The sequence below is a fragment of the Sipha flava genome, unplaced genomic scaffold (assembly GCF_003268045.1).
Source record: "Sipha flava isolate LNK unplaced genomic scaffold, YSA_version1 108_pilon_pilon, whole genome shotgun sequence".
NCBI lineage: Eukaryota > Metazoa > Arthropoda > Insecta > Hemiptera > Aphididae > Sipha > Sipha flava.
The window spans coordinates 1,281,601-1,309,533 of NW_020271725.1; the positions used below are offsets into that span (position 1 = coordinate 1,281,601).

Below are 27,933 nucleotides of genomic sequence, written 5' to 3' on the forward strand. Positions count from 1 at the left end.
GAAGTCGTTTTATTTCGCGTGTTGGTAATCGCCTCGCACACACATGCGTTGACTCGGTCGGTAACGTTATTGTGATCAGTCGTTCTCCAGTCCGCGGTATCATTATCTCTGTACGCGTTATCCGTTCGCTCGCGCTCGCCGTTTTCGAATTATTCCGAAGAAAAAAAACCCAGACCGCAACGTTCCCGATACCCGTTCGTTTTTGCCCTCGATACGTGACAATTTTATTCCGTTTTGCGGTATCGTACGCGTTGACCGTGCACGGTGAAATCGGCAATACACTTAACGGTGCACCGCTTATTACGCCCAAATATCGATTTCCAGTTGGCCGGGAAACCGAGATAAAATTTTAAACTTAAATTTTCTAACCAGGTCAGTACTGTTTCCATGGTGTTACGCTATTGAAATGCTTGGTTTAGATTAATATTCGTGTAGTTCAACGTTTATGTAGGTTATTTGAAGTAGTTTGGAGTTGACATTTTGTGATCCGTAAAAACGCAGTTGACATTGTTTAAAAGACAATTTACGACAAACATTTTTTTTTTAATTATTATTATTTTTATTATTGTTATATTTCATTAGTATTGCACGTCTGGTTATGTTTCTTAGACTACCATACGTTCGTAATAGAATATGATGTACCGAATTTTATTTGAGAAATTCATGATGGATGAGTGAAATCAGAATATATGATACCAGTGGGTAGGTACAGGTACTTCATCAAGTAAGACACGTAGTTTCTTAGTATTGATATAATACTTTTTCAAGTTGATCAATTCTTAGAAACTAGGTATGTTTGGTGTCCTTTTGAGTAATTGATTATATAGTATGCCAGAATTATAAATCTCATAAAATATCCGTAGAAAAAAGTATAGGAAGTATATTCTAAAATAATTAGCTGCATAATAATTACTTATCATTAAAATGTAGTGTATTTTAGTTTAATTTTATCCTAGTTGTTTATGTTACGTGAGACTTGTCGCCTAAGGAATTTGATTTATCATTGATTTTGGCCAAAATTATCTTGTTAATTATATATTTTAATAAAAATGTAACCAACTTCTCTATGTTGAAAATAATCTCGTTCGTTGTTGAATTTTGAAAATGTGAATATAGGTAGATAGTATAGAAAGCCTTTTTAATGTTATATTCTGTAACCTAGTATAGAAATCGATCTAGGAAAAGTAGAGCAATTCTCGAATTGAAATAAATATTTATCGAGTGAATAAAAAACGAAAGAAGAATGTTTTATAATTTTCTATATTTAACTGTAGTGAATTTATTGATACAAATTTTATATTATGACGATTTCAATGTTAAATACAAATCCGTTTATTTCGTAGATATTATTGACTACCGGGAGCTGTCTATAATATTAATATTTATGTATGAAATTAGTTACTGTTTTTCATAATTGTCTTTTGTGCATACATCGAATTTGAAATAATCCGAAGTATTTCAGGGATTTTAGTGTTTATTTATTTTGCATCTGTATATGATATAGGTAATATAATTAATACTACGACTTAATGAGAATTATTATTTAAAAAATTGTTTTTAAAGATTTTATTTTTGTTGGTATTCTCAAATGACAATTCATTTTGAAAGATATTGAATAATTTTCTTATATTTTAAGATTATTGAAATAACAACTTGCTTTAGAATTGTCGTCGCCATAAGTAATTTACTTTATATGGTGGTTAGAATCCCTGTTCTGGGTGTTTTCAGAATAAAGAGGGTTAGACATCTGCTTTGTATAAGAATAATTTCGTTGTGTTATAACCCGATAAAAATCAAATCCTAACAACCCTAGATGGTTAACCTTTTTAATACTTGATTGTAGGAACCGCTTATAGGCCCTGAAACCTAAAACGAAAAATATAATGTAGGTACCTGGTAACTACTTTGGCTGGTTTGGACAGGTATATGTATAAAAAATTCAACCATATTTAACCTGATATTATCCCTCTCATTCTTGGTTTACTGTGTATGCTTTCATCGTTTTCTCCCCTATAGAATTCTAACTGGGATATAAATATTAACAAACAATAGGTTTTTTTTATAACTTGTTGCTTAACGTTTATTGTTTTTTATAAGCGATTACCTGTGCCATTGTCTCATATATATATACGTATATTAGCGAGATTAATAAAGATTTTATAATTTGTGAATATAAGTAGTTATTTGTAAAACTAGAAATGAAAAGTAAAACCTATGTAGTATTTTTATCTCGATATTTATAATACAAAGCAAATCATTTAGTGTCAGAAGAACTGATAAGAGATCGTATCGCGTAGACTAATAGGTTTAAAAGTAAAATAGGATTATTAGGTCACGATTCTTGCTGCTGAGTGGCGGCAACCAGTTCGTTTGATCAACAAAACAACATTAACATTGGGCTGGTAAATAACCACTAGGTATGAGATGGAATAATAAAATAAAAGCTATTGTCCCCAGAGGCCAGATTAAATCATAACAGGTTTTTTTTGGTACCTCAAGCTAACAAAAATCACCATTTTAATTTGTATTGTACATATGTGTACCGGTACTTGTTTTTAAAACTACGATTTTTTTCGATTTTTTTTTTTTTTTATCAATACCTACGGATTAATAATAGGCGTCAGGTGAAGACCCCTGTGGTTGTCGGTTAAATCAAACACTCATTTCTTACGATGATACCGAAAGTAATATTGTTGGTTCTAGATCGTTTTTTTTTAAACATTTTTACTCGTTTTATTGTGTAGAAAAATATTTTAAATAATATATTTAAGAATATTAATTGATATTTCAGTTTTTTTCGTGAACATGATCGTAGGTGAATTATCAGTTTTCATTGATTTTGAGAAATTGTTTATAATTTTTCAAAAATGGTATAGCAATATTTTATTTTTGAATCAAGTTGTTTTTTATTTAATTTTATCCAAGTGAAATCTGATGATCTGATTCAAATAGAAATCGGCTTGGGTCCGAAAGTGATAGACATTGATAAAAGACAATTTACAGTAATCAAAGAATTGACTTGTGGTCCCTGTAAGTCTTTCAAACTTTTATTTCCTTCTTCAAAATATTCCGCTTTATTATTTGGAATGAATTATAACCTAAATATATTTCCCCTATGATCTTCATGATTCAATAGTATGTACAACTCATCGTTAGAACATAGTGTAAATTCGTCTTACACTCCATTTGTTGATTTCATGTGTGATTTATTTTTTCTGTGTAACAAATAAATAATTCTAAGTTGTTGCTAATATATTTTTTTTAAAAGGAAGTATAAAGTATTATAATAATATAAAATATTATAATGTGATTAAATTTATATTTATAGTTTTAGAAATATAACATATGTATAATTAAAGTACAAGAAATAAACTCTTAGTATGAGGTACAAAATAGGTTTAAATAATTTTAATTTTATGAATACTACTACACTATAACTCTTCCAAGGTATACTTTAGGTTCTCGAGTATTACAATATTTAAATATTTGTGTGGTAACTTAACCGTGGTAGCCATGGTATTCGTGATTTTACTTTTGTATGTGGGTATACTAGAATGGACCTTAGCTATAGATGAAGACATTTTTTTTAATATTTTTTATTTCTCACATTAATAGTATCAAGTATACTCGGTATAGGATTGTTTATAAATCCTATGGCAATTTGCTATTAAAGTGTTTTTCTGGTTACTAATTTATTATTGACAATGAAAACATGTTTTAGCTTTTGTTTCTGATTTGAATAATAATAATAATATTTAATAAATAAAGAAATAATATTAACACCTATGAGGTAAGACCAAATATTTTTTTATTTAAAACGGAACAAAAAAAAAAATCTTCATCATTTTGATTATGAACAAATTTTTTTTGTATATGTATAAGAAAAGTTGTCTGCGTAAAGAAAACGGTTGACAATTAAATAACTGACGAAATAACCTTAAAACTGTAATAATGAAATAATGAACTATGAAAATAATTTGGTAATTTTGTATTAACGCTGAAATTCCGATGTTTATATATTATAATAAAGTTAATATTTTTGTGTTATACATCGTTCGCCACAATAGGTATTTTTATATTTTATTATTATAATTATCTATCCCAATACAATACCAAACAGCCCTGTGTCATTCACCGTCGTCATTCGTCACCCGTCAACCATGCATATATATATATACGTCACATGCACATATACTAGTTAAACATAATAGAAACAATAATTCATCAACTAATTAAAATTTACTATCATTATTTTTTACAACTTTCTGAAAACTGGACGTATGGTTATACCGTATGAGTGCAGTTTGTAAGTAGTATCACATTCATAAAATGCTGTATATTAATCATTCATTTTATTAAATACGTGATTTTATTGTTAAACTAGAATCAAAATATTCAATTTTTATTGGGTAAGTACATAGTTAATATTATAAATATATTAAACTAATATGTTATGTGCGTGTCTTATAAAAAGTCTAGAAATATTTTTGAATTTAACATGACGAGTACCTACTAACATTGTTTATAAATTTAAAAAATGATTTATATACCTAAGCTAAATATTTCAATTATAAATCCAAAATGAAAATTACGTATTTTCCTTTAACAAATAAAAACAATTGAAGTAATTGGTATTATTTTTAAAATAAATTAATGTTTATGTGTTAAGTTCAATAGGCATAATGTTATGTCTGTTGATTTCTAATTTTTTAATTTTATTGAAATTTAATTCAGAGTAATTCAGTTTTGTATTGCTAATTTATAACCTATTATTCATTTATTTTTATTTTTCTTAAAATATTTGAAAAAGTACAAATAGATAAATTATTTTCTCGTAATTCGTGGTATTATATTAAGTAGAGGATATAAGTAACTAAACAATTTAAACAAGGATTTCAAATGTCTTTAAATTTTACAATATTATAGTTTATAATTAATTTACATTTTATAATAAAAAAAAAATTCAAGTTAGATGAGGAATTTTAGAAGTTGTGATGATAAAACGGTTGTGACTATAAAAATTCCATGAATATTTTTTGTAATTAGTAATTATAATTACACTATCATTTTCATATAAATACTTCGGTTAAATTAATATTTATTTATAGTTGCATAAGATAATAATTTTAGTTTAAGAAAATGGCAACTTAGTAGGTATATAGTTTTATTTCCGTTACTATATTGTCATTCATATTCAGTTCACTTTTTTTTTTGACCTGTACCTTACAATATCTTGTTCGTTAAATAGAGCATGTCATTTGAATAATACAAATATGTAGCTATCGTGTATAATAAAGACATGGTAATAGAAATGATGATAACAGCCAGGTTTTTTACCGCGTAAATTTATCTGTTATTTTTGTTTACCAAAAAAATTAACATGTGGTACATCAAATTATATGTCATTACTGGGCCAACATTCATAAAATATCAATAGAATGGAAAGGTTGATGTATAAATTATAAATTATTTTATTAGTGAGTGTATGTCACTGATCTCACAATATCAGTTGTTATATATATATATATATATATGTTTTGAGAATTTTTTTTTTGTTTTTCTTATATTTTTTACATATGGAATCTGATTTGATTTATTTACAATTTATTTTATAGGTATATTATTTCTATGGCTGCGAAATCAAAAATATGGAAATTTACCTAAATTTCATGTTTCTAATAATTAATAAGTATAATAATTAATTTAAAGGTTTTTAAAAATTGTTAAAAAACTTATTTGTACCTATTTCGTTATTTTCCATTTATAAAATATAATATTGTTTCTATCTTTTTTTTTTTTATCATGTGTATTTATTCAATGATTTTTATGTGGAAGAACAAGAGAGAGTACTGCGTATTTTAGCATCAAAAATATATGTACATTATGGATAATATGAAATAAAATCACAACATTTAATTTTTTTCTTGTTAACTAAAAAAATTGAAATCATTACGAGAATTTATGATTTGGTAGATTTAACTTCTCAGAAAAAAATACTTGAGGTTTGGTAAGAAAGCACAATAATTTCTAGTTTTGACTTGTGGTGCATTTAATAAAATATTTTGTAATAATTTCGGGCAATCAGCTTAACCATTTAAAATTTTATACTCAAAAAGTACATCGATAAAATTACGTTTAGATTTTATTGAAATCATATTAGATTGATGTTGCATCTTAGAAATAAGGTAGCTGGTTAGAATGAAATTTTATTAGTATTAGGTTTATAATTTTACGTGTATATTAATACATATTTATACTTAATATTTTGGTTTATATTTATTTTCGTAATTTGAAAAAGTCATTGGATAGTATATGTTATGAAACACTTGATATTCTGATGTACCTATATTCTCTTGTTTTCTATAATATTGTAACAAAATATTGAAATTTGAGTATTTTTTTCTATGTGTTTAATATTTTTGTGTGGCTAAACTGGTTTCATTATAAACCCAAACAAACGTCAACTCGATGGATATGTGCATCTGTCTGATGTGCTCGTCGGTCCGGAAACACAAATGAACTTGTTCTGTGTGGGAAAAAGTCTGTAGGTAATGCCTGTTATAGGATATGAGTACAGCTAGTATATAGTGGAACTTCCGCACAGGAAGTTGATTCACACATACATAAATAAGGTACTAATGTATATATGTGTATTAATTCTTCTAAGTGCATTCACTGATATAATATAAAATAATAAGTAATTTGTGTATAGAAATATAAGAAAATCAAAAACTCATATTTTTTTTTTTTAATAACTCTTCGTAATCCATCAAGTTTGTTCTTCGAATCATTATTTTATTTTTATGATCATGAGTTAAATACATAACATATTTTATATGTTATCTTAATATAAAATAACTTATGAAAAGTTATAACACTTTAAATAATACATATTACCATCTATTGTTTGATTAATATTTCCTCGTACTTAAGGATTCTGTATATTTTACTATGTATTATTTTGCACTGATGAATATTCAAATGTATATGATTTCATACAATTTTATAAGTATAGTAGGTATGTATAATATTACAATTGCATTATCTATGCATATTTTATAACTATAATACATTAATTTAACATAATATTCTAAATTTTACAAATTTACCATCGAATTATCACTGCGAGTAATTTATTTGATTTTCAATATTTTTATTTTTAATGTCTATCTACTTATATTTTTGTACACGTTTCATTCCCCCGACAAATAAGTTGTCGTTCACGTTGATATTGACTATTCTCCTATTATTTAATGTTATTTTTTCGTATATCACAATAGAAATCTTGCTTTATATGATTTATTATGCATTTGGTGTTCTCTACTTAGTATTCATGTATAAAAACTCAAAAAATAAATAACATGTTTAGAATTTAAAAGACAATAATTAAATTTTTTCAGTTACATACATTTTACATCAGTAGAATATACAGTATACAATAATATAACATAAAAAATCCCAGATTTCAGTAAAATTTACCATTACAGAATATTAATATTCGTTAGATATAAATTAAAACATTACCTCTTGGCTATTATGAATAGAAACCATTGCAATTGTATACATGAAAATTAATTTTCTGTGAAGTTAGTTGTTATGTTATATATTGTATTTATAGAATAATTTATCGTTTTTTTTAAAACTTTAGTATTTTTACAATTTGTTTACCTACTGAAAGGTTAGCATAATATGATATATTATAGGATTATAATTAATTTTTTTAGGAACTATATTATAATATTATTATATTTTTGTAATAAAAATATTATCTTATTACGAGTTGGTTTTCTAACATAATTAATAAATAATATGTATTTTACATAAAGTTGGAATATGTTATAACTTAAAATAATTCTTTATTAAAATGTCGATTTTTTTATTACGTAATTACTATCTATATTTACCAATAAATTCGAATAGCCTTAGATTTTTTTGATTTTTTTCTCTTATTTTCATTCATGGAAACTTCTGGAAAAATTAAATATGATTTTATTAAAAATAAATATGAGTAATAAAATGTTTAAAATTACAATTTTTTATTATTATATTAAATGTATAACATACTTTGATAAATTTGTATTATTTATAACCCAAACATAATGTTGCTAAATATTTTAAAGGTTTATTTTGTAAAAATAGTTTTTTGATTTTTATAGATTGTACGGAAAAAAAGAATGTACTAAATGTACATTTTAGTACCAGAATCAAAATGTTGAATTGACCAACGTTACTTCTAAGCAGCAAGATCATAACTCAATTTTGAGTTAAAATTCTTTTTGAAAAATTTATACTTATTCATCATGTTTTTATACAAAAAAAAAAAATAAAAAAAAAAAATTTAATTCTATGTATGGTCAACAAAGGGTTGATAAAAATATGATCCAATTAAAATAGGCATTACATTTTTAAATAACATTTTTATATTATTTCATATTATTGATATAATTTTTGTTTCTTTAATTAACTGTACTTGGGCCTGTTCTATAATAAAATAAATAAATAATGTTTATAGATCTACATTAAAACTTCGAAGATAAAATTAATCCTTAAAATTGAAATGTTTATAGCAAAAACTAGTTAAGTATATTTAAAATATATAAACAGTAGTAAATATAGTACTATACATGCTACGCAAAATCGAAGTAATTGCTCATCATCTAGAAAGTTGCGTTTTTTTAACCGTTAATCGGTCATTTATTATTATACAAGGATTTGGAACCGGTCTTATAGTATATTCTTGATACATACGCGTTATTTTCTAGTCACAGTAGTAATTTCATGCAAATGACTTATTAATTGTGAATAATAATATTTTGCAATGAACTCTCTTATTAATATCTTTCAATGTATATGCAATATAATTTTAAACTATAAATATTATTAATATTAAATATTAATGCGTTTTATAGAAAGGTCTAACAATAAATTAAAATACAAAATTTAATTTTAAGTATAAATTATTATTTTATTTTAATGATTCAATGTATCTTCTAAAAATAGTTTTACTTTACATGTCTTTCAAACAAACAAGTATTAATTTTAAATTATTTTGTATATTATTATACACATTTTAAATTATGAATCAATTATATATTTAATAGTTCTAACATAATTTTAAAATTAATTTTACTATTATTTTTTTTTAAATTTATATATACCCAAAAATTAAATAATTATATATTTTATAAAATTTTACTTGTTTTCATTTTATAAAATACGTAATCATTTAGCATATAAGTACATTTATATTTAAAACAAACAATAATAAAATTAATTATAAAATTATGTTCAAAACTAATAAATTTATAATTTTCCTCGATTCATATTTTAAAATGCATATAAATTAGATTAATCAAACTCTAACTTAATGTATTTTATGAATAATCAATCAAATGTCATTAGTTATTATTTCAGATCAATAAAGGATTTTAGAACTTTTATATTATTGATTATTATTTTCATAATATTTTTAAATTAAAAGATATTTTATAAAATATTTATAAGCTATTAAAAAGTTATATGTATGTATTAATATAATATATGCATTGCTTATTAAAATTACAGTAGTAATATATTTATTTTTAATATTAAGCTGCGATTAATTGATGGAAATCTAGATGTCATCAAACAAAACCAGAATGAAAATCACCAAGATTATATTATTAATTATTCATCTTTATTTTCATTTATATTTGTCCATATTAAGGAAATTCAAGGACGTACTCTGATATCCGTTAAATCCTTTTATAGTAACTTGGGGTAGCCGTGTTATTAATTTGTGAAAATATTCAATTTTTGAGACATCCTTGTTTTTTTTAATTAGTTCAACTTTTTTTATGCTCATATAACATGGTAAATTGAGGTTCATAATTTACCATATGTTGTTATATTTATATATTTTAAGGCTCGTTTAAATGCTATAATAAATTGTAATACTAGAAAAAATGAGAACTTAAGTTTATTAAAGTGTTTATCAAAAATGTTATATACAAAAAATAAAACATCATGAAAAGCACTTAACAATTTTGAGTTTAGAATTTTCTTTATTTTTTTCAGAATTTATAACAAATTATAATTTTCTAATCAATGTTTGATAAAATTCATCTCATAAAATATATCGTAAGTAATCGATGCTAAAACAATGATAAGGAAATATTCTGGATACATGTAAACAAAATATTGTGTAAAATGTTTCTTTCTAATGAGTTGATTTCTCGTGTGTAATATATTTTACTTCATTTTTTTTTTCATTTAGGCATTTTAAATGTAACTAATATTAATGGTCACAAAATGGTACTTTTAATTGGAATCTGCCAATTTATGATCTTTTTTCTCAAATTAATTTTGTTAGACGTTTTCAAAATAGATTTACAATATTTTTTTTTTATTATAGTTCTTAGCATAATAGTGGGATTTATAAATGAAATACATTCTTTAAAATGTGTTTTCTAGTACACTATTTTGAAAAATGTTCTACTTTTTTTATTATTTTGTTCGTATGTATACCATAGAAGACTAATTGAAATAATCTAGTATAATACGATGCGTAATATAATAAAGAGAGTTAACTTTCAGCGCAAATAGTAATTATAAAAAAAAGTCGTTAGCAACTTTCTCATCCTCTAATCCTTTAAAAATATAACATAATATATTATATTACTTGGCATTCGATTTAGATAAAAAGTATGCCAGTTATCTTTATTATTATACTGATAATATCGGGTTTTAAAAATGTCATGTTCTGTTTAAGATCTAATTTTAATATTTTTAGAAATCAATTACAATTTGTTTTATTATTCATAAATTCTAGTTCTTATTAATACTAGATCACATAGAATTTAGATTACATGTATATACCTATTTTATGTATTTTATTTATTTTTTTAATCTTGGATTTTTCATTAAGTCTTACTACTTAAATTATCGTCGCAGTACCTCCGCTGGGAGGCTTCTGCAGTCTGTTTAATCTACCTTATTTTTATTTATTTAACTTTATATGCCATCAATTGTTCTTATTGTTCTCTTTTATTACAGATTGAATAAAATAAACTTATGAACAAAAAAAAAAACTTAAATTATTAATATTGCTTACATCTTTGTTCAGATTTTTTGACCTAGATATTTTGTTATGCCCATTTATAGAAATAAATCGTACCATCTTGGTTTTTAAGATACGTGCATTCATATTTTTGAACCAATTAAATAATCCGTTATGTAATAATAGCGTTTTATTGTGTTGTCAAATGGGTTCGTCAAAAAAAAAAAAAAAATAAGATTCACATCAGTATAATCTAGTCGCTTTAATATTTCACATCTGTGTATATTGACCGCTAAATAACAAACATTTTAGATCTATTATTATCACAGTATAATTATCAGGTACCGTTGCGAATATAAAACTAAAAATTGCTAATGACCTATCATACAAGTAAAATAATGTACAGTGGTTAAATATCACATAATTTTTTAGGCTGGGGATGGTTTATGTATTTAGATTTATAGAAGTAGTAATTAATTAACAAAAAATATTTATATTTCTTATATTTTGGTTACATAAGAATCCCGCGACCGTTAGAAAGCCTTTAGTAATTCTATTCTTCATCTCTTAATTCAATAATTTTTTTGTATCGATACTCATTACTCATAGGCATATTAACATAGAGGTAACTTAATTTCATAGTTTTCCAAATCAAGTCTTTCATTCAACTAATTCTATAAATATTTTTATATGCTATTTACTAAATACAACTATTTGTTGCATTGCTACCCATTTTTAATTAATTAATTAATGTTAATATATTTTTATATTTATTTTTTATGAAGTACAATGGGTGAAAGACGTGGTACAAAAGCATTAGAACTGTGGTGTAAGCGAGTGACACAAGGATATGATGGAGTGTCTATTGAAAATATGTCTACTTCGTGGAAGGATGGACTTGCGTTTTGTGCTCTTATTCATCATTTTAGACCCGATTTGATGTAAGTAATTTTTATTTTATATTTTAATATAAAGTTATTTACCTGTATAGTTTATTTTAAATTATTGTTTTTATTTTATTACTTTTTTGTATCATATTTGAACAATAAACATCTGTATTTTTTAAATGGTAAATTTTTAGTAAACTCGAATTTTTAATCGTTGATTAAATCTATGTCTATATATTTATTTATGACGTTATACTTTATACATTTTATTTAAATAAATGTAATTGGAATATTCATCGAACCTTATTGAGCATTCGTAATATATTATAAAAACATACATTTCTAAATTTTATATTAGAATTAAATCGTAATCTAATATCCTTAAACGAACATTTTTTTATGTATTCCCGATATTCACCGTATAGACGTTACATTAATTATAAAATGGCGAATGAATTATTAAATCAGCACATTTTCAGAGCATAAGAATTAAAAATTATTGGAATAATTATTTTTTATATATAAATAAATAATAACAAACTGATCCATTATTATTTATTAGGTATGCTTATATGCATTAACAATATATTAAAATGAGAAACATTGTTTTAGTTCATCAAATTAATTTTCATAAATTTGTGGCGTTTCACTCTAGTTTTTTTTTTTTTTTTAGAATCGTATTTTATATTCATTTTTGGGCGGGGAAAATTAATTGTATATATTAACTGTAATGTTGTATTATATCATTTCCACATACATAAGAGACAGTACCTATGTATATTTTATTTAAAATAATATAAAAACAAATAATAATATAATAAAAATAGTAAATTTAAAATTTTCAAGTATAAAACAAAGATTATTCTATTTAAATTAAATATTTAAAATCTTTAAAAGATTAATAACCTCTTTCTAGTCTAGTAGCTGCCAATATTTTAACGATCTTTATACCTATATGAAGTCAAGGTCACTTCATTTCAGTATCACGTATAATATATGTTTCAAATTGATAATTCGCTTCGGTTATTGTAGCATATTTTCCAAGCCCATGAAATTAGTATTTTTCCCATCTATAAAATAAGAACTAAAAAAAATAATAACAACTACTACAATAATAATAATAACAATAATAAAACACTCATGTAACAAAAACATCAGGGAGGTTCATATTTGAAATAAATAGATGAGAAAATTGCCCGAAGCAAAATAACTTTTCAATACATAGAAAACGAAGCTCACATATTACAGAAAACCGTAGCGAAATATCATTCTTAGATGCAGTACTGCATTTTTCGTGTTCTTTTAAAAAATAATTAGATTTTATAATAAATATTTCAATATTGATATTGCATCGTTTAATATGTATTTCAGTGATTATGATAGTTTGAACAAAAATGATGTTTATGGCAATAATGAACTAGCATTTCGAGTTGCTGAAAACCATCTAGGAATTCCTTCACTTTTAGACCCGGAAGACATGGTTTGTGTCGAAATACCAGACAGATTATCCATATTAACTTATTTATCACAGTTCTATCAAACATTTTCATCACAAGGTAAGAAGTTATCATAATTATTTGTTTTTTAAATTTTAATTGTATTTGGTTCATAATCCATAGTTATTATATAAAATTTTGTTTTTTGCAATAAAATGTTACTATAATATTAGGAATTGTTGCATAATAAACTAATATTTTTATTATTTCAATTATTAACTAATAAATTTTTTAGAACTTGGTATTAATATTATTTTGTTTTTATACTATTTATTAATCGTGGTGGTTATAAAGATGGTATTTTTTTCTTAAGAAACTAGTCACACAAGTTTAACGGTATTCCTTCGATATATTTTTCATGATACTATTAGATTTTACCGTATTATATTAATATTTAATATTCGTATGCGTTTTATATTCATGACTACGACGAGTACTGTGTTCACAATGATTTGTTATTGTATACAAAGTATTTACATAGTCTTTTTAAAAATTGCCTATAATTTTTTTAACTACTGGACATGTGCAATGAGTAGTATGTTCTTTCTTAGAAGAAAAAAATAAAATCAAGTTCGTGACTATGTGATTTTTTCCTGATAATTTTTTAAGTAGATTCCTCTACCAGGACGGTAATTTAAAGGCGGTGTATGCACGCACGTATATGTTTAGTCTGCCGGAAATAGTGGCAGGAAACCTGTTTCTATCGGGTGCTTGTGATCGACTTGGTCGAATAGTAAAGCCTAAAACAGACCACCAATGAGGTATATAAATATGTAACCAATTATAAACCTGAGAAAACCCTTAAATTTCTTGCAATATATAAATTCTTACGTATTTATGTAATTAAATTAATTTTATATTTTATTTTTATAGGAGTGTTTTTAGTTACAATTGGAATTTAATGTTTCATTTTATTTTTGAAAATATAACTAATTGAATATTATTAAATATAATGCAAACTTTCTATGTTTAATAAATAAATATATTTGTGAATATGTTTTAAGAATTTAAGAATTTTGATTTCTCGAATATTCAATTGATATTAATCTGATGTTATAATAATATGTACTTAATTTATTGGTCAATTCTATGTAACTCTATTCTAATAATTTCCTATCTCCAACACAAACTATAGCTTAAAGGAGATAGGACAATCAATAAATTGTAATATGATAAATTATTGTATATAAAAATTAAATATTGATATAAAAAAAAAAAAAAATGTAAAATAATATAAATTCATAATAAATTTTAATTGGTGATATGTTGATATAGATTGATAAATGACCAAATATACAAATATGTTGTAATTAATCGTGATATTCACCAGTTCACCACTGGGTTTAGTAGACGCAACTTTTAAAAATTCATGTTACTTAGTTTGATAGGTGGAGTTAGAAACGTTTCTATAATTTGGTCTGTGCGTATAATACATTGCTGTTAACTTAGCATTGCCGTTTGGCAATTCAACGTGTATCAAGAGAAAGACATTGAGTGTGTTAGAGAGAGACATGAAACCGGTTCTCACAACAGTTTGTAATTTATTAAGGTCACATGTCCGCGTTGATCCTGATGAAAAACTTTCACTGATAGTGATTTAATTTTACCCTTTGCGCTTTTTCTCAATTTCAATGACTGACGAAACATCTAATTCGGATAATCTAAAAATAAATACCATAAAGGAAATGTAAAGTTGTAATTCTCAGAAAAACAATTTGCAAGCAATTTTACAACTTTACATTTCCTTTATGGTATTTATTTATATATATATATATATATATATATATATGTATATATATATAATAATTTTGCAAAAATAAACATTGTCTGGTACGGCTTTAACGTTACATTTATCACATAGCCGATGTCCTTCCAAAGTGAAACTGGTTTTCATACAACATCCAATCGTGACTTCAACATTTGAATTTTACTACATTTCAATTAGTTATGCTGCTTGGTAAAAAATAAAAAATATTTTCCTTCAATATTTGGTTCTTTAGGTCCTTTTATCATTTGACCCCTCAGTACGAGTTATTATATACATTTTTTCTGTTTTTGACCTTTTGACCACCAGTCTGTAGATTTAATTCGCAATTGATCATAGAGTTCAAAAGAGTCAAATAGTTAATTATACTTATTAATAATACAACCGATATTTTCTTCAATACTACTTTAACGATTTCTGATTATTTTTTGAATGACCTATAAAAAAAAATACTTTTTTTTTTAATTTTAAATGTATGTAGATAATTATTTTTTAAAGTATAAATTATACTTATAATGTATATTAATTAATATTTTTCCTAAATAATTACTATATATTGTAATTAGAGTAATAATATTACATTACAAACAAAACATTTGTTGATTTTTGTAATGATGAAAGTTAATGTTTATGTATTTTTTGTCCTATTTTTGGTGTCGCAATTTAACAATTTTACTATCGTCATATTATGATAATAGATAATACATTTTGAAAATATTAACTAATATTAGAATACTATTAAGAATACTAGTATTCTAATCCCATTTTCAATGTAGTTTGAAAATATTATAAAAATATTTTGAGTTAAGCAATGAAAATATTTAGTTCACTTTTTCCATTTTTAAGCATTTTTTAATTGTAATTATTTTTAAATTTTGTAATTTATGTCCATGTTAATAATAATTGTTTTACTTCGTTATGTAAATTATAAAAAAGAAATTTTTATTTTAGTATGGCGCTATTATATATTATCATATATAAATCTGTTAATTATTTTATTATTCATTTTTAACTGAAATTAAAATAAATATCTCATTTAAAAAAGGGTTTTTTAACTAACTATAAATTAAAAGTAGTCAATATATTATAGAATTAATTCAACTTATTATTTATTTGTTTTAGTCTTGAAAGGAATTAACTGATTCATTTCACATAAATTTGAGTTTCAAAGATATTCATTAACATTTTTGTATGTAGTTCATTATATCTTACTTCATTTTCGTATTCCATATAAATGTTTATAAATGAATATTTTTAGTTTTTTTTTTTAATCTCTGTCAGATATTTGCATATTTCGTTTCTTTGTATAAATAACTGAGTTAGAATTAAATTGTTTCATTACAATGCTAATCTTTTATTCGAAAATCCAGGATGCAGTCAATTGCGATATGTTGTGCTCACAGAATAATAAAATTTACTTATGTGGCTTATTGTTAGTGTGGCTTGTACTCGTCTTTCTATTCATTAATATGCCCGCTCACCAGCTATTGCTAAGCTACTGTTCATTTCTCTGCCAACGCCTTTCAGTTTTGGTTACTTTTCTGTTTGTATATCTACTATCTAGTCATTATTAATACATTCAATTTTCTTAACAGCAACGACTCCAGTGAAAACGTCACCAGAATCGCCTACCGCAGTTGAGCGACCAAGAACTAATACAGGAACTAGCCAAACTCCTCCAACAAAGGTAAATACATTTTTTTATTTTCTCATATTTTTAATTTATTTTCTTGACTCAATAAATTTTAAATAATCATTAATTATTAGCTTTTGAAATTATTAGAATTAAAGTTTTATTTTTGGCTCTGCAGACCATTTTCCTGAATGTCACAATGTGTCAAATACTCTCAGTGTTTTGTGTCTTATAATAATATAGCTTAGATATTTTTTAATTTATCATTTTTTATCGCCTTAAAATACCATCGTTCATACATTTGTTTTTGTTTTTGGTTTTATCATTAATATTAAATATCTATAATATCTATAATCTTATGACTGCATAATTCAAAATTATGTACAAGTATGTTGAATTTGTAATAAAAGTAATTAAAAATATAATGTTTTTAAAAAAATATCATATTTTTATTTGAAATATGTTTTACGTTTCAATAAATTACCTTACGTTCGTATTATACATTTTTTTATACCTTTTTTATTTTATATGTCTTCAACAATTTAAGTACTTTATTATTTTATAAACTCTTTTTGCCTACTATTTAGTAGTAAAGGAAAAAAATAGTAGTATAATTTGATCACATACCTACTAATATGTTATAATTTAATATATCATATAAAAATTAACTTCAAAGTTGATCCACAAACTTTTTAGTAATTAGTTAATGTATGATGAATATTTTTTAATTATATAATTTATTTACTTTGGAAGACTATAAAATTCTTAGTTTCGAAATATTTTATTTATTAGATTATTTATATAAATTTAAGATTTAATTAAAATATTAGGTTTTCAAATTTGTTATTAATTAAATAAAAATGTTTTCATTAGTATAGTATAATAAACATATAAAATGTCCACAGCTGGAATAACTGAAAAAATTATAAAAAATCAAAAAAGCAAAAATAAATCTATTTATTTGGAAACAGAAAGACGTGAAACGAATTTATATTTAAAAATTAAAGTTCTATATCAAATATAAAAAAAGAAGCATTTGCTTTAAAATCCGAGCCCTAGTTATAAGTGATAAAATAATTTTTTTTTCAATAAAAATGAATATTTTGTTAAAAATATTAATTAACATGGTTAGATAAAATGGTTTTTATTATGATATAATTTCGTATTTATTTTTTGTATTTACGTATTTTTACATTTTTCTTTGGCGGAGTAAATTGTATATTTAATACTAAACTTTGAGATATTTTAATCATTTCATTTTTTTTTTTTTTTTAATAAAATTGAAATAAAATAAGTTATCAACATAAGCTTATTTTTTTATTTGGATGGTTTTAATAGTAATTTTATTGTAATTTAAATTTAATTAAACATAAATTAAAATAATGATTTTATTATTATTATTATTAAATATGAATGTATTAATATGAGTATTGATAAAAACAATTTATTTCGTCGAAATGTACTATATTTTTGATTTTGATTTATGCATAACCCAAAAAAATTATTATTTTTGTTTATTGTCCAGGAGGACAGCTTGGATCTTATGGGATCTTATAAGCCTGAGATCTACTGCTAGAAGGTAAAATATCGACATGCATACATGTATTAATATATATATTTATAAATATTATTTATATATATATATATATATATATATATATATATATATATAAATATATATTGATGTATTGTTATTTGAATAAACATGCTTTGGGTTGTGTGGTGAAAGTTATTGTAGATTCTGCATGCGTAAATTGCTTGAGTAAATTTTAATCATAGTTTTGTATTATAGATAATTGTCTTTTTTTATTGATTTATTCATAACTCCCGCTAAATCAACCATCAATTTAATTCAATTTTTTAGTGTTTTTTTTTTTTTTTGTTAAGTTACCATTTTGACTTATATTTATTTTTTTAAGAAGAAATGTTATAAAGTTATTTGTTTTTGTAATGTATTTAAATTTTACCTTAAATGCTTGATTTAAATATAATATAATTATATATATATATATATATATATATATAATTAAATATATGTTAATACAGTGCATTTTAAATTTGACAGAGAAATATTTTAAATTAAATATAATTTAGCTGATTAGTTTTGATTGCCGATGAATGATAATTGCTTTTCATATTGAGTAGCTTTGCAAATATATGCAAATCAATTATTTTGGTTAGATTTAAATTTAATAAATTATGTTCACGAATGAAAGTAAGGTCCAGCGCCCACGAAAGTAACGTGACGTGTGGCGTGGCAAATGATGTAGCAAGTAGCGTGTATCTAGTATGTAGCACGGTACATTGTATCAAAACAATATAGTAAATAAATTTAACGCCTACTAAACTGATACAACAGTGATATGACAAATGTCATGTTACGTTGGTGTCATTCAAATGTAGAATGTTCTATTTTGTGCCACGTGCTTGTTCTAGTGACAAACGCTAGACAAATTATAGTGTTTTAATTTATTTTATTAATTTTCTTAAAGTATTATTTAAAAATGAAAGACAATCTAGATTTTAATATGCATTTAGTTGGCATCATTTAAGCTAATCTATGTATTTATAACCTGAGTATTTCAGACTAAAGTAACGAATACGTAATTAATAATACCAGGAAAAAATAATTTATGAATAATAATCCATATTATATTAATTATAATTCCACTTGTTAGATATTTTCTACATAAATATTATTTCGATCAATTATTTTATTATAAAAAAATGATTGAAATCGCTCAGGGTAGGCATGCGATAACATATAAAAACAACATTTAATTTTTTGATTTTTTTTTCCAGTATGGATGAGCCCAATACAGTTTTTATTATTATTATTTTTTTTATTATTTACGTTATCAACACTGATTAAATTCATTAATGCCAAAACACTCGTCGCCTGATGAAGAAGAAGACATTAACTACTGGTATTACTATTTACTAGATATACATAGATAGGCATTGTATTACACCATACGTAATTTTGTTGTTACTCGTTTGCTACATCACTTGCTACGCTACACGTCATGTTACTCTGGTTGGTTCGCTGCCTAACAGTTGACATTTTTGTTTTACGGTAACTAAATTTATGAAAATTTTCTAATTTATATGGTAGAAAATAATAAGTATACATATAGTATAAAATATCCTTCGAGTTTTTATAATTTAAATTGTATAATATAACTTATTAATAGAACTTTATATAAATTATAAAACTGTGCAATATTCTTATAGTCTAAATTAAATTTGTGTTACAACTAATACATGGGATAGTATTATTATCATTTACCATTATGCCAATTATTTGAAATAGCATAGTTCATATAGAAAAAACAGTCGAATGACAAACAAGGTGTGGTGATTTTACACACCTAGTTCCGACTGTGGATGACTCACGGGTTAAAGTCATCGTTTTTTTTTTTTTTTTTTTTTTTTTGTTGCAAGTCATATGTTTACAAATATTGACTTAAAGTCAAACGCACACAATGATAGTGATAGAATATTAAAATTATAATTTATTTCTTATTTAATTTTATCAAGTGTCGTTAGTTTATTATTTGTGTCCTTAAGGTTATTTTCTTTATACTTAAACTTATGAGTGTAAAAAATTATACACGCATTCTATTTACGTGGTTACAAAAAATATTGTCACTTTAAATGTACTGTGCGGTTTATCGTTAAACGTCGTTGAGTTTATGACCTTGCCGATTTGCCTAATTATATTCATCGCCGCACATAGCTGTTTCAGATTAAAGTAAATTATTATTTGTATTATTTACTATAGACTTGTTTCATTAAAGAAAATGAAAACCAATTAAGTATTAACGAGGCATTATTTGTTAGTTTTGCTTTTCATGTCGTTTGTTCACTTATTTTATTTACGCCTGGTTATTACTTTTAGTATCTGATTGTTTTAACTCAGTCATAACATAATATTTATACTATTTTTGATTATTAGTCTTATATTTTTACTTTTATATTACTAGTTTTTATTTTATTTACTTTTAAATTCAAAATTGTGAAAAAATCATTTTAACACGAACCAAAAGTAAGTCGTAATTTGTAACGTATGTAGCTTCTGTCTTCACAAAAATTGTTCAATTTAATATTATACATCGATAAATTAAAATCCGTTAATATTTTAAAATATTAAAAAATAGAACTTGTTTCCTTAGAATATAAATTTTATTTCTTATTATAAATTTGAAGAGACAGTTTTCTTAATTTTTTATCTAATAATATTATATATAGTTTTTATGGCTTAATCACATTTATTATACGTTTACTAGCTACTTGTTCATAATGGTCGATGTCACAGAGTTGTAAAATATATTTAATACTTGTGTGATAATTACAGATGTTAACCTAACCTATATATTTTTATCAAGTAAAGGAATCTTAGTACATTATAATATTGCTTATGCAGTGCATGTTTTTAACATTAAAAGCAAACGTAAACAGTATCTCAGTATTTTAGTAATAAGTAATTTAGTAATTTTTTATTTTTTATTTTTAGAACTTCTAGTAAAAACTATTAAGCTTAAAAATAACAGTAATAACAACAATTAATTAAATAAAAGTACTACATTTTTTATTATTTTTGATACTTATTGATTGGCGTATTACTTGTTTTCTAGAGTTTTAGAACAAATGTATTTTGCTATCCGTATATAATATATTTATAGTAACAAATTAGTGAAAACATTGGTCAATATAAAAATGATGTTAATATATTAACTATTGTATATAATATAATATTTATTATAATTAATGGTTTAAATGGTTTTACGCTTTAGATATTCTTAAATCTAGATTTGATTTAAAATTGATTTATATTTTCCATTGTAGAAAATATATTCTGACCAGAAATATATATATTTTTTTTAGTTAAAGTGTTTGATGTAAATTTATTTTTAATTTTAATTCTATAATAATACACGAATACTTCATTCAAGTAAATATTTATTTGATGTTGAATGTGAACAAAATTTAAAAATTATTCTGAAGCAACTACTAATTATTTTTTATTCCCTTGTAACCCTTGTTCTTTCTTTTTTTCTGCTGTTTTCTAAATATTTGCTGTGGTATTTAAATATCTTGTATCGTTATTAATATTAAATACATATTTTATATCTTTGATTAGTGACTATTATATATTTAGAATTATTATCTACGAGCTTATCTCTTTCAATTTATTATTTTTTTAACGTTTTCCTAGTAATATATTTTATTTTAAATTAGTTCATGTGGTAAGCCAAGTAATTTAACTCATAATATGACTTTTTATATCACTAAATGCATAAGGATCAGATTACAAAATTGATTTTATTTTCCATTAATTCAAAGTAGTTATTTATAATTCAAATAGTTAAAATTTAAAATAATACTCATAATTGAAAATTCAATATTTCTTTGCTTCATTTTTTGTATATAGGTATTCCATTTTACATTTAAAGGCAAATTATTATTTATCAAATCTAGGTTAATAGTCGTTGTATAAAGTTAACTAAAATGTTGATAAATAATAATGAATAAATATTTTTTTTTTTATTAAGAACTTCCTTCGAGTATAAAATAAATATTAACAGTACGTTTTTTAATTGACCGGTGTACAGTAATATATAATATTTTTGTTATTTAGTTAATGATTTTTTATTATTTTGGTTTGTTTCAGTTAGGTGCAGGCGTTGGTGGTTGTAAAGTTTGCAATCAGTCCGTGTTTTTAGCCCAACGTCTGCTTATATCTGGTCATCTATTCCATCGGACATGTTTTAAGTGTGCTCGATGTGGTGCCCTACTAAGTGTGGCAAATTACTACGAGACACAAGACGGAAAGTACTGCTGTGAAACGTGTCCAGATGAAGAGCGAATGGTATCTCCATCAGTCGAAGACGGACTCGGATCATTGGTTGGTAACCGTAGAGCACTGTTCGAAACATTGGCTGCTGCCGATTGTACAGACGACGTTAAAGTGTCGAAAAAAGCGCAGCGACCAGCCACACTTAAAATGACTGATTCGATAACCGAAGAAAAAATTACTAGTGATGATAATGACAGCGGTGTCATTGTCAGTGACAAAAAAGAGTCGAGTGAAATAAAAACGTCTGTGAGTGCTAGTGGAAGTCGCGAAACACTTTCAGATGTGGTTGTAGACGAACCCAAAGAAGAAAATTTAGTAGAGTCAGGAGACAAAACAATTGTTCCTTCTACTGAATCAAATAATAACCCGATTGTAGCTGACAATCAACTCGAATCAAATAAATTTAATCATGTATTGCTGTCAGAGGATCAAAATAAATTTAATGAAGAATTAATTGAAATTGCCCTTGTCGAACCACTTAATGATATTCAGATTCCATTATCAGATGACTTAAAACAAGTCTTAGAATGTCCATTAGCTAAAAATTCCGAAGACCTAGTTGAATCTCCAGAAGATTGTGAAATTAAAACTCTTGCAAATAAACTACTTAAAATGGATTATTATGAGAGTAATACAAAGGTACCTGTTCCTAGTCCTAGAAAGAAAATAAAATCTCCAACAAAAAGTAATTATCCTAATATTTTGAATCCTTTTGACGATGAAGATGATGATGATGAAATTACAAACAAACATCATAGTAAAAATCCATTTGAATCAGATTTAGAAGACGAAGTAGAACAAGAAACTAAGAAAAATATTAGTTTAAATCCATTTTCAAGCGATGAAGATGAGAATGAAACATTGTCTCAACCTCCTCCTATGCCCAAACCTAGGTGAGAATTGTATATTCAATTTTGAATAAATCATGTTTATAAATATATTTTTGTTTAATGTGTTTATAGTGAAATATTATTTGGTTGTTTTTAATGTAAAATTTCATGTTAAATTTGTCGATTTTAATATCCATTATTGTCAGAAAAATCAAACAGTTAAATCTATTTTACTTAAATGATCTATTTTATTTATTTTTTATAAATTAACCAAAAGTTTCTAATTTTTCAAAAAATTTAAACACAATGCCATATTTCATCTTATATTATTATTATCTTAATTATGGTTTGTATTAGTGATGGGAATGAATGATTCGATTATTATTTTTCGACTATCAAAATAATCAAATGATTTTAATAATCCAAATAATAGTACCAGACATATTTATTAAAAGAAAATTAATTGAATTATTCGAAAAAATTGCGTGTTTTACTCATTGTCTATTGGGTATTAAATTAAGAAGTTGACTGTTTATCAGTATTGTATTATTATTTATTTTATTTTTAATCATTGGTATAATTCCCGGTATCGGTAATCGCCACATTAATTATTTTAATACGTATAAATATTTGGGTTGAAAATGCATTTCACTTGCACGCTTATAGATAATCGTTTGAACATTTATACTACCAGTTCAAGCAGTTAAGTCATGAATCATTTGATTATTTGATTATTTTGATTTCGATTACTAATCATTTCGATTACTGAAATCATTTGATTATTCCCATCACTAGTTTGTACCCAGTATTTTATTTATTTATTTATTTATTTTAATACTTATTTTAAATGCATGTAATTAACTCAATTTATTATAATAATTATTTTTAATATTGTGGTATTTAATAATGCCCAATACTAATGATAATGTGATTTCAAATAGTTATTTTCCATTTTCTCATATGACTATATGTATTGGTTTTTATTTCAGAACAATGTTATCTCCTATTTTGAAACCTCGTCATCAAACTCATCGTAAACAAAGTAGTGCTTCTAGTATATCTTCTTATTCAAACACTCCTAGAAAGAAAAAACCAGCACCATTACCTCCAAAATCAAGATCATCTCTTGATTATTCAAATAGTATGCAAACGTCATCTCCGAATAGCCTGGAAGATTCCAGTTATAGTGGCAGTGAACCATCATCAGCCACAAGTAATCAAGAACGGTATAGGTTACATAAAAGTACACATGGAAAATGGAAGCGAAAGAAAGGGCCAGCTCCTCAGTGTCCAATACCACAAAGGAGACGAATTAAACCTATGCCTATGGAAGATATCAAACAAGAATTAATAGATATTGAAATAAAACAGCAAGAACTTGAGAGACAAGGAGTCAAATTGGAAAAAGATATACGGTTAAAGTGTAATGAAGGTATGTTGTAAAATCATAGATATGTGGTTATTGTGTAACCATATAATTGTGTTTTAGATTTGAACAATGTTGATGTTGAAGAAATGGTGTTGCAATTGTTTGAATTAGTTAATGAAAAAAATGAATTGTTTAGAAAACACGCTGAACTTATGTATTTGTAAGTATTTTATATTATAAAAAATCCTAGGTAATTTGATAAACTAAAATTAATATTTTTAGACGAAGGCAACATAATTTAGAAGAAGAGCATGCTGAACTAGAATACCAAATACGTGTATTAATGGCTCGACCAGAACACACAAAAACTGATACCGAAAAAGCACGAGAAGAAGAACTTATTCAAAGGTTGGTATTAGTAATGTATGTTAGCATATTATAACAAATTTGTTAAAATATATTATTTATTCAATATCAATAGATTGGTTGAAGTTGTGGAAAGGCGTAATGAAATTGTTGAAAACCTAGAAAAAGATAGATTGCGTGAAGCTGAAGAAGATCGTAGTGTCTTCAATCAAATTGGAACTTTTGCTCAAGGTTCAAAAAATATCCATCGTATAGTTTACTAGTATAAAATATGTTGGGTCACCATTAATGATTTGCTGAATGATGTTTTGTTTGTTTTTAAGGTGATTGCATGTGTATGACAACAGTTTTTTAAGCTTGAATATTAATGTGGTGTGGTTTATATGTAATTTATTTGTTCAGCTTAATTTATATTATTCTTGCATATTTTTATAATTGCATTTAGATTTAATTATTTTTCAAGTATTTAAAAATTTTATGATAAATATATCAAGACAATTATTATTTTTTAAATTAATGTGTGCTGTATGAAAATCAAAATTGAATTTGAATAGTGCTTTTATCATTTTTATCTTTAGAAGACGCTTTACCTGAATGTATTGTCTTAGTCTTACAAACAAAGAAACTGTGTTTAGTAGTATATTTGTTATTTTGTTAGCTTCAATATTATAGTAAACTGAATTATTATTAAACAAATGTGAGAACATAATCTTTATTTGTTGGGTTGTTTTTTTTAGGATTAATACATTTTTGAACGAGTTATGAGTAAGTGAAGTATTACAATACAAGAACTCATAACTCGTTTAAAAACTAAAATATTGTTAAAACTGATTAATTCAACAAAATAATAAGAATTAATATAAAAAAAAATTATATTACTTCAAAGCTAGACAGAGACAACACATGTGGGTGTGGCATCCTTCTTTTAATCAAAGTCAAGTTTACATAACATAATATTATATATTAAATTGGCTTGCTCAAATGTATGTTTAAAAAAAAGTTTAAATATCTATATTTATTGTAAATAAGTCTTGTTGTCAAAATGTTAACAACCAACATTTATACTATTTTATCAAACCAATTATTAAAAAAATTTAGAATAATTTATTCTCAACCAACACACTTCACACAGTTCTAATTTTTAATTTGATGTATTTTTGTTTTTGCATATCAAAATAAAATTATTTATGATTTTTTTTTTCTTTTTGTTCAAACTACTTTATTTATTGTTTATTTATGTGTTATGACTTACCATAAATTTAAGTATTTTAGTAAATTCTGAGTGGCAATATAAATTATAATTGTATTTATTAAGAATGGGAAAAATATATTACTTTTTAACATGAGTAGGTAATTTTTATTAAAAGTGCTTATTAAAACACATTAATATACTACTTCCTATCACATGCTTATAAATTGTAATTATTGATATGTGACCTTAGTATTTTATCTGTTATTAATAGTACAACTAAAATTTATAGTTAAAATTATACTGATTTTATAGATAAAAAAATAATTTATAATTGATTATTATTTATTATTTATTATTATTTAATTAATTATTTATTATTAATTATTTCAGATGAAACGTTGCCATGCATTAAGTCAGTAGATATATCGATAGTGAATGGCAAAAAAACCTTCTCTAAAAGACTGTTGAAGAATATCAAAAAGGTAAAATCAAAAAAAGACAAGCCTGATGATTCATCACCATCTCAATCCCCTTCAAATACCTCACACAGCAAGGGTACTTTAAAGAAGTTTATGACTTTAGGACATTCATCTAAGAAATTACTGAGGCCTAAATCCAGTTAGAACAATATATATTTATATATTATTTGAATAATTCATTTTGTATTGAAATATAATAAAAAGATACATTTTATCTAATAATTACTGTTAAGATTGTTATTTGTCACTTGATTGTCAATTATTGTTAAGCTGAAATGTATTCAAATTTTCTATCGATTTAAATTTCGTGTGAATTAGCAATTATTTGTTAATATTATACTATGAATTAATAATACCATTTTTTTTGTTGCGATTTAAAGGGCCATGTTATGGTTAATTATCATAATGTTTAAATAAGTATTTAAACTTGTTATACACAAAATCCAGCATATTAACTATGAGCTTATGTGTGCATAATATTTATGTATTTATCAATATTTCAGTTATGTACTTAACTATTATACTATTATTTTACATAGAATAATTTAAAATATTATATACCAATTATATAACCAATTTACATGACATGATTAGGATATGAACCTATGTATATATATTTATTGTTTTAATATGTTTATATTTATGTTTCTAATTAAATAAAAAAAAAAGGTGAATTAAAACCCAGTTTAAAATGTGTTTTCTTTGATTTATAAAAATATATTAGGTATTTAATACTTATTGCAATTAATAAATAAAAATATTTAAAACATACATATGTATATTTAATTTCAAAAGTATATGTGAAAAAAAACAAAAATTTTTAGCATTGGTTTTTGAGACAAAAGCTGTTGCCATATGGCAACACTAGAAGCTTACAATAACTCATTTCACAAATAATTGTTTTATTGTATTTTATTTTTAGATATTAAGTGAAAATGTAATATCGCCTTACTCATTTCATAAGTGTTTAAAGTAAGATATTATACCTACTATTTTTATAGATTTTATTGTTTTTACA

At 24.1% G+C, this 27,933-nt stretch overlaps 1 protein-coding gene across 1 annotated transcript; it reads left to right on the top strand.

The window, feature by feature from the left end:
• Nucleotides 1–27,459, top strand: LOC112686291 (MICAL-like protein 1). The gene is made up of 10 exons (XM_025558506.1): nt 1–372; nt 11,824–11,979; nt 13,297–13,481; nt 16,782–16,873; nt 22,494–23,572; nt 24,499–24,941; nt 24,999–25,098; nt 25,161–25,286; nt 25,360–25,475; nt 26,827–27,459. Exons 2-10 carry the CDS (start codon nt 11,828–11,830, stop codon nt 27,057–27,059), a joined length of 2,526 nt encoding a protein of 841 aa, XP_025414291.1. The 5' UTR covers nt 1–372; nt 11,824–11,827; the 3' UTR covers nt 27,060–27,459.
• Nucleotides 27,460–27,933: the final 474 nt, after the last annotated feature.

What these genes read in the sequence shown, in the direction of transcription:
- LOC112686291 (XM_025558506.1), top strand. Translation starts at nt 11,828, where the DNA reads ATGGGTGAAAGACGTGGTACAAAAGCATTAGAACTGTGGTGTAAGCGA. An exon ending in CACGCTGAACTTATGTATTT is followed by an intron (nt 25,099 to 25,160) that starts GTAAGTATTTTA and finishes TAATATTTTTAG; the next exon opens with ACGAAGGCAACATAATTTAG. An exon ending in AATTGGAACTTTTGCTCAAG is followed by an intron (nt 25,476 to 26,826) that starts GTTCAAAAAATA and finishes TAATTATTTCAG; the next exon opens with ATGAAACGTTGCCATGCATT.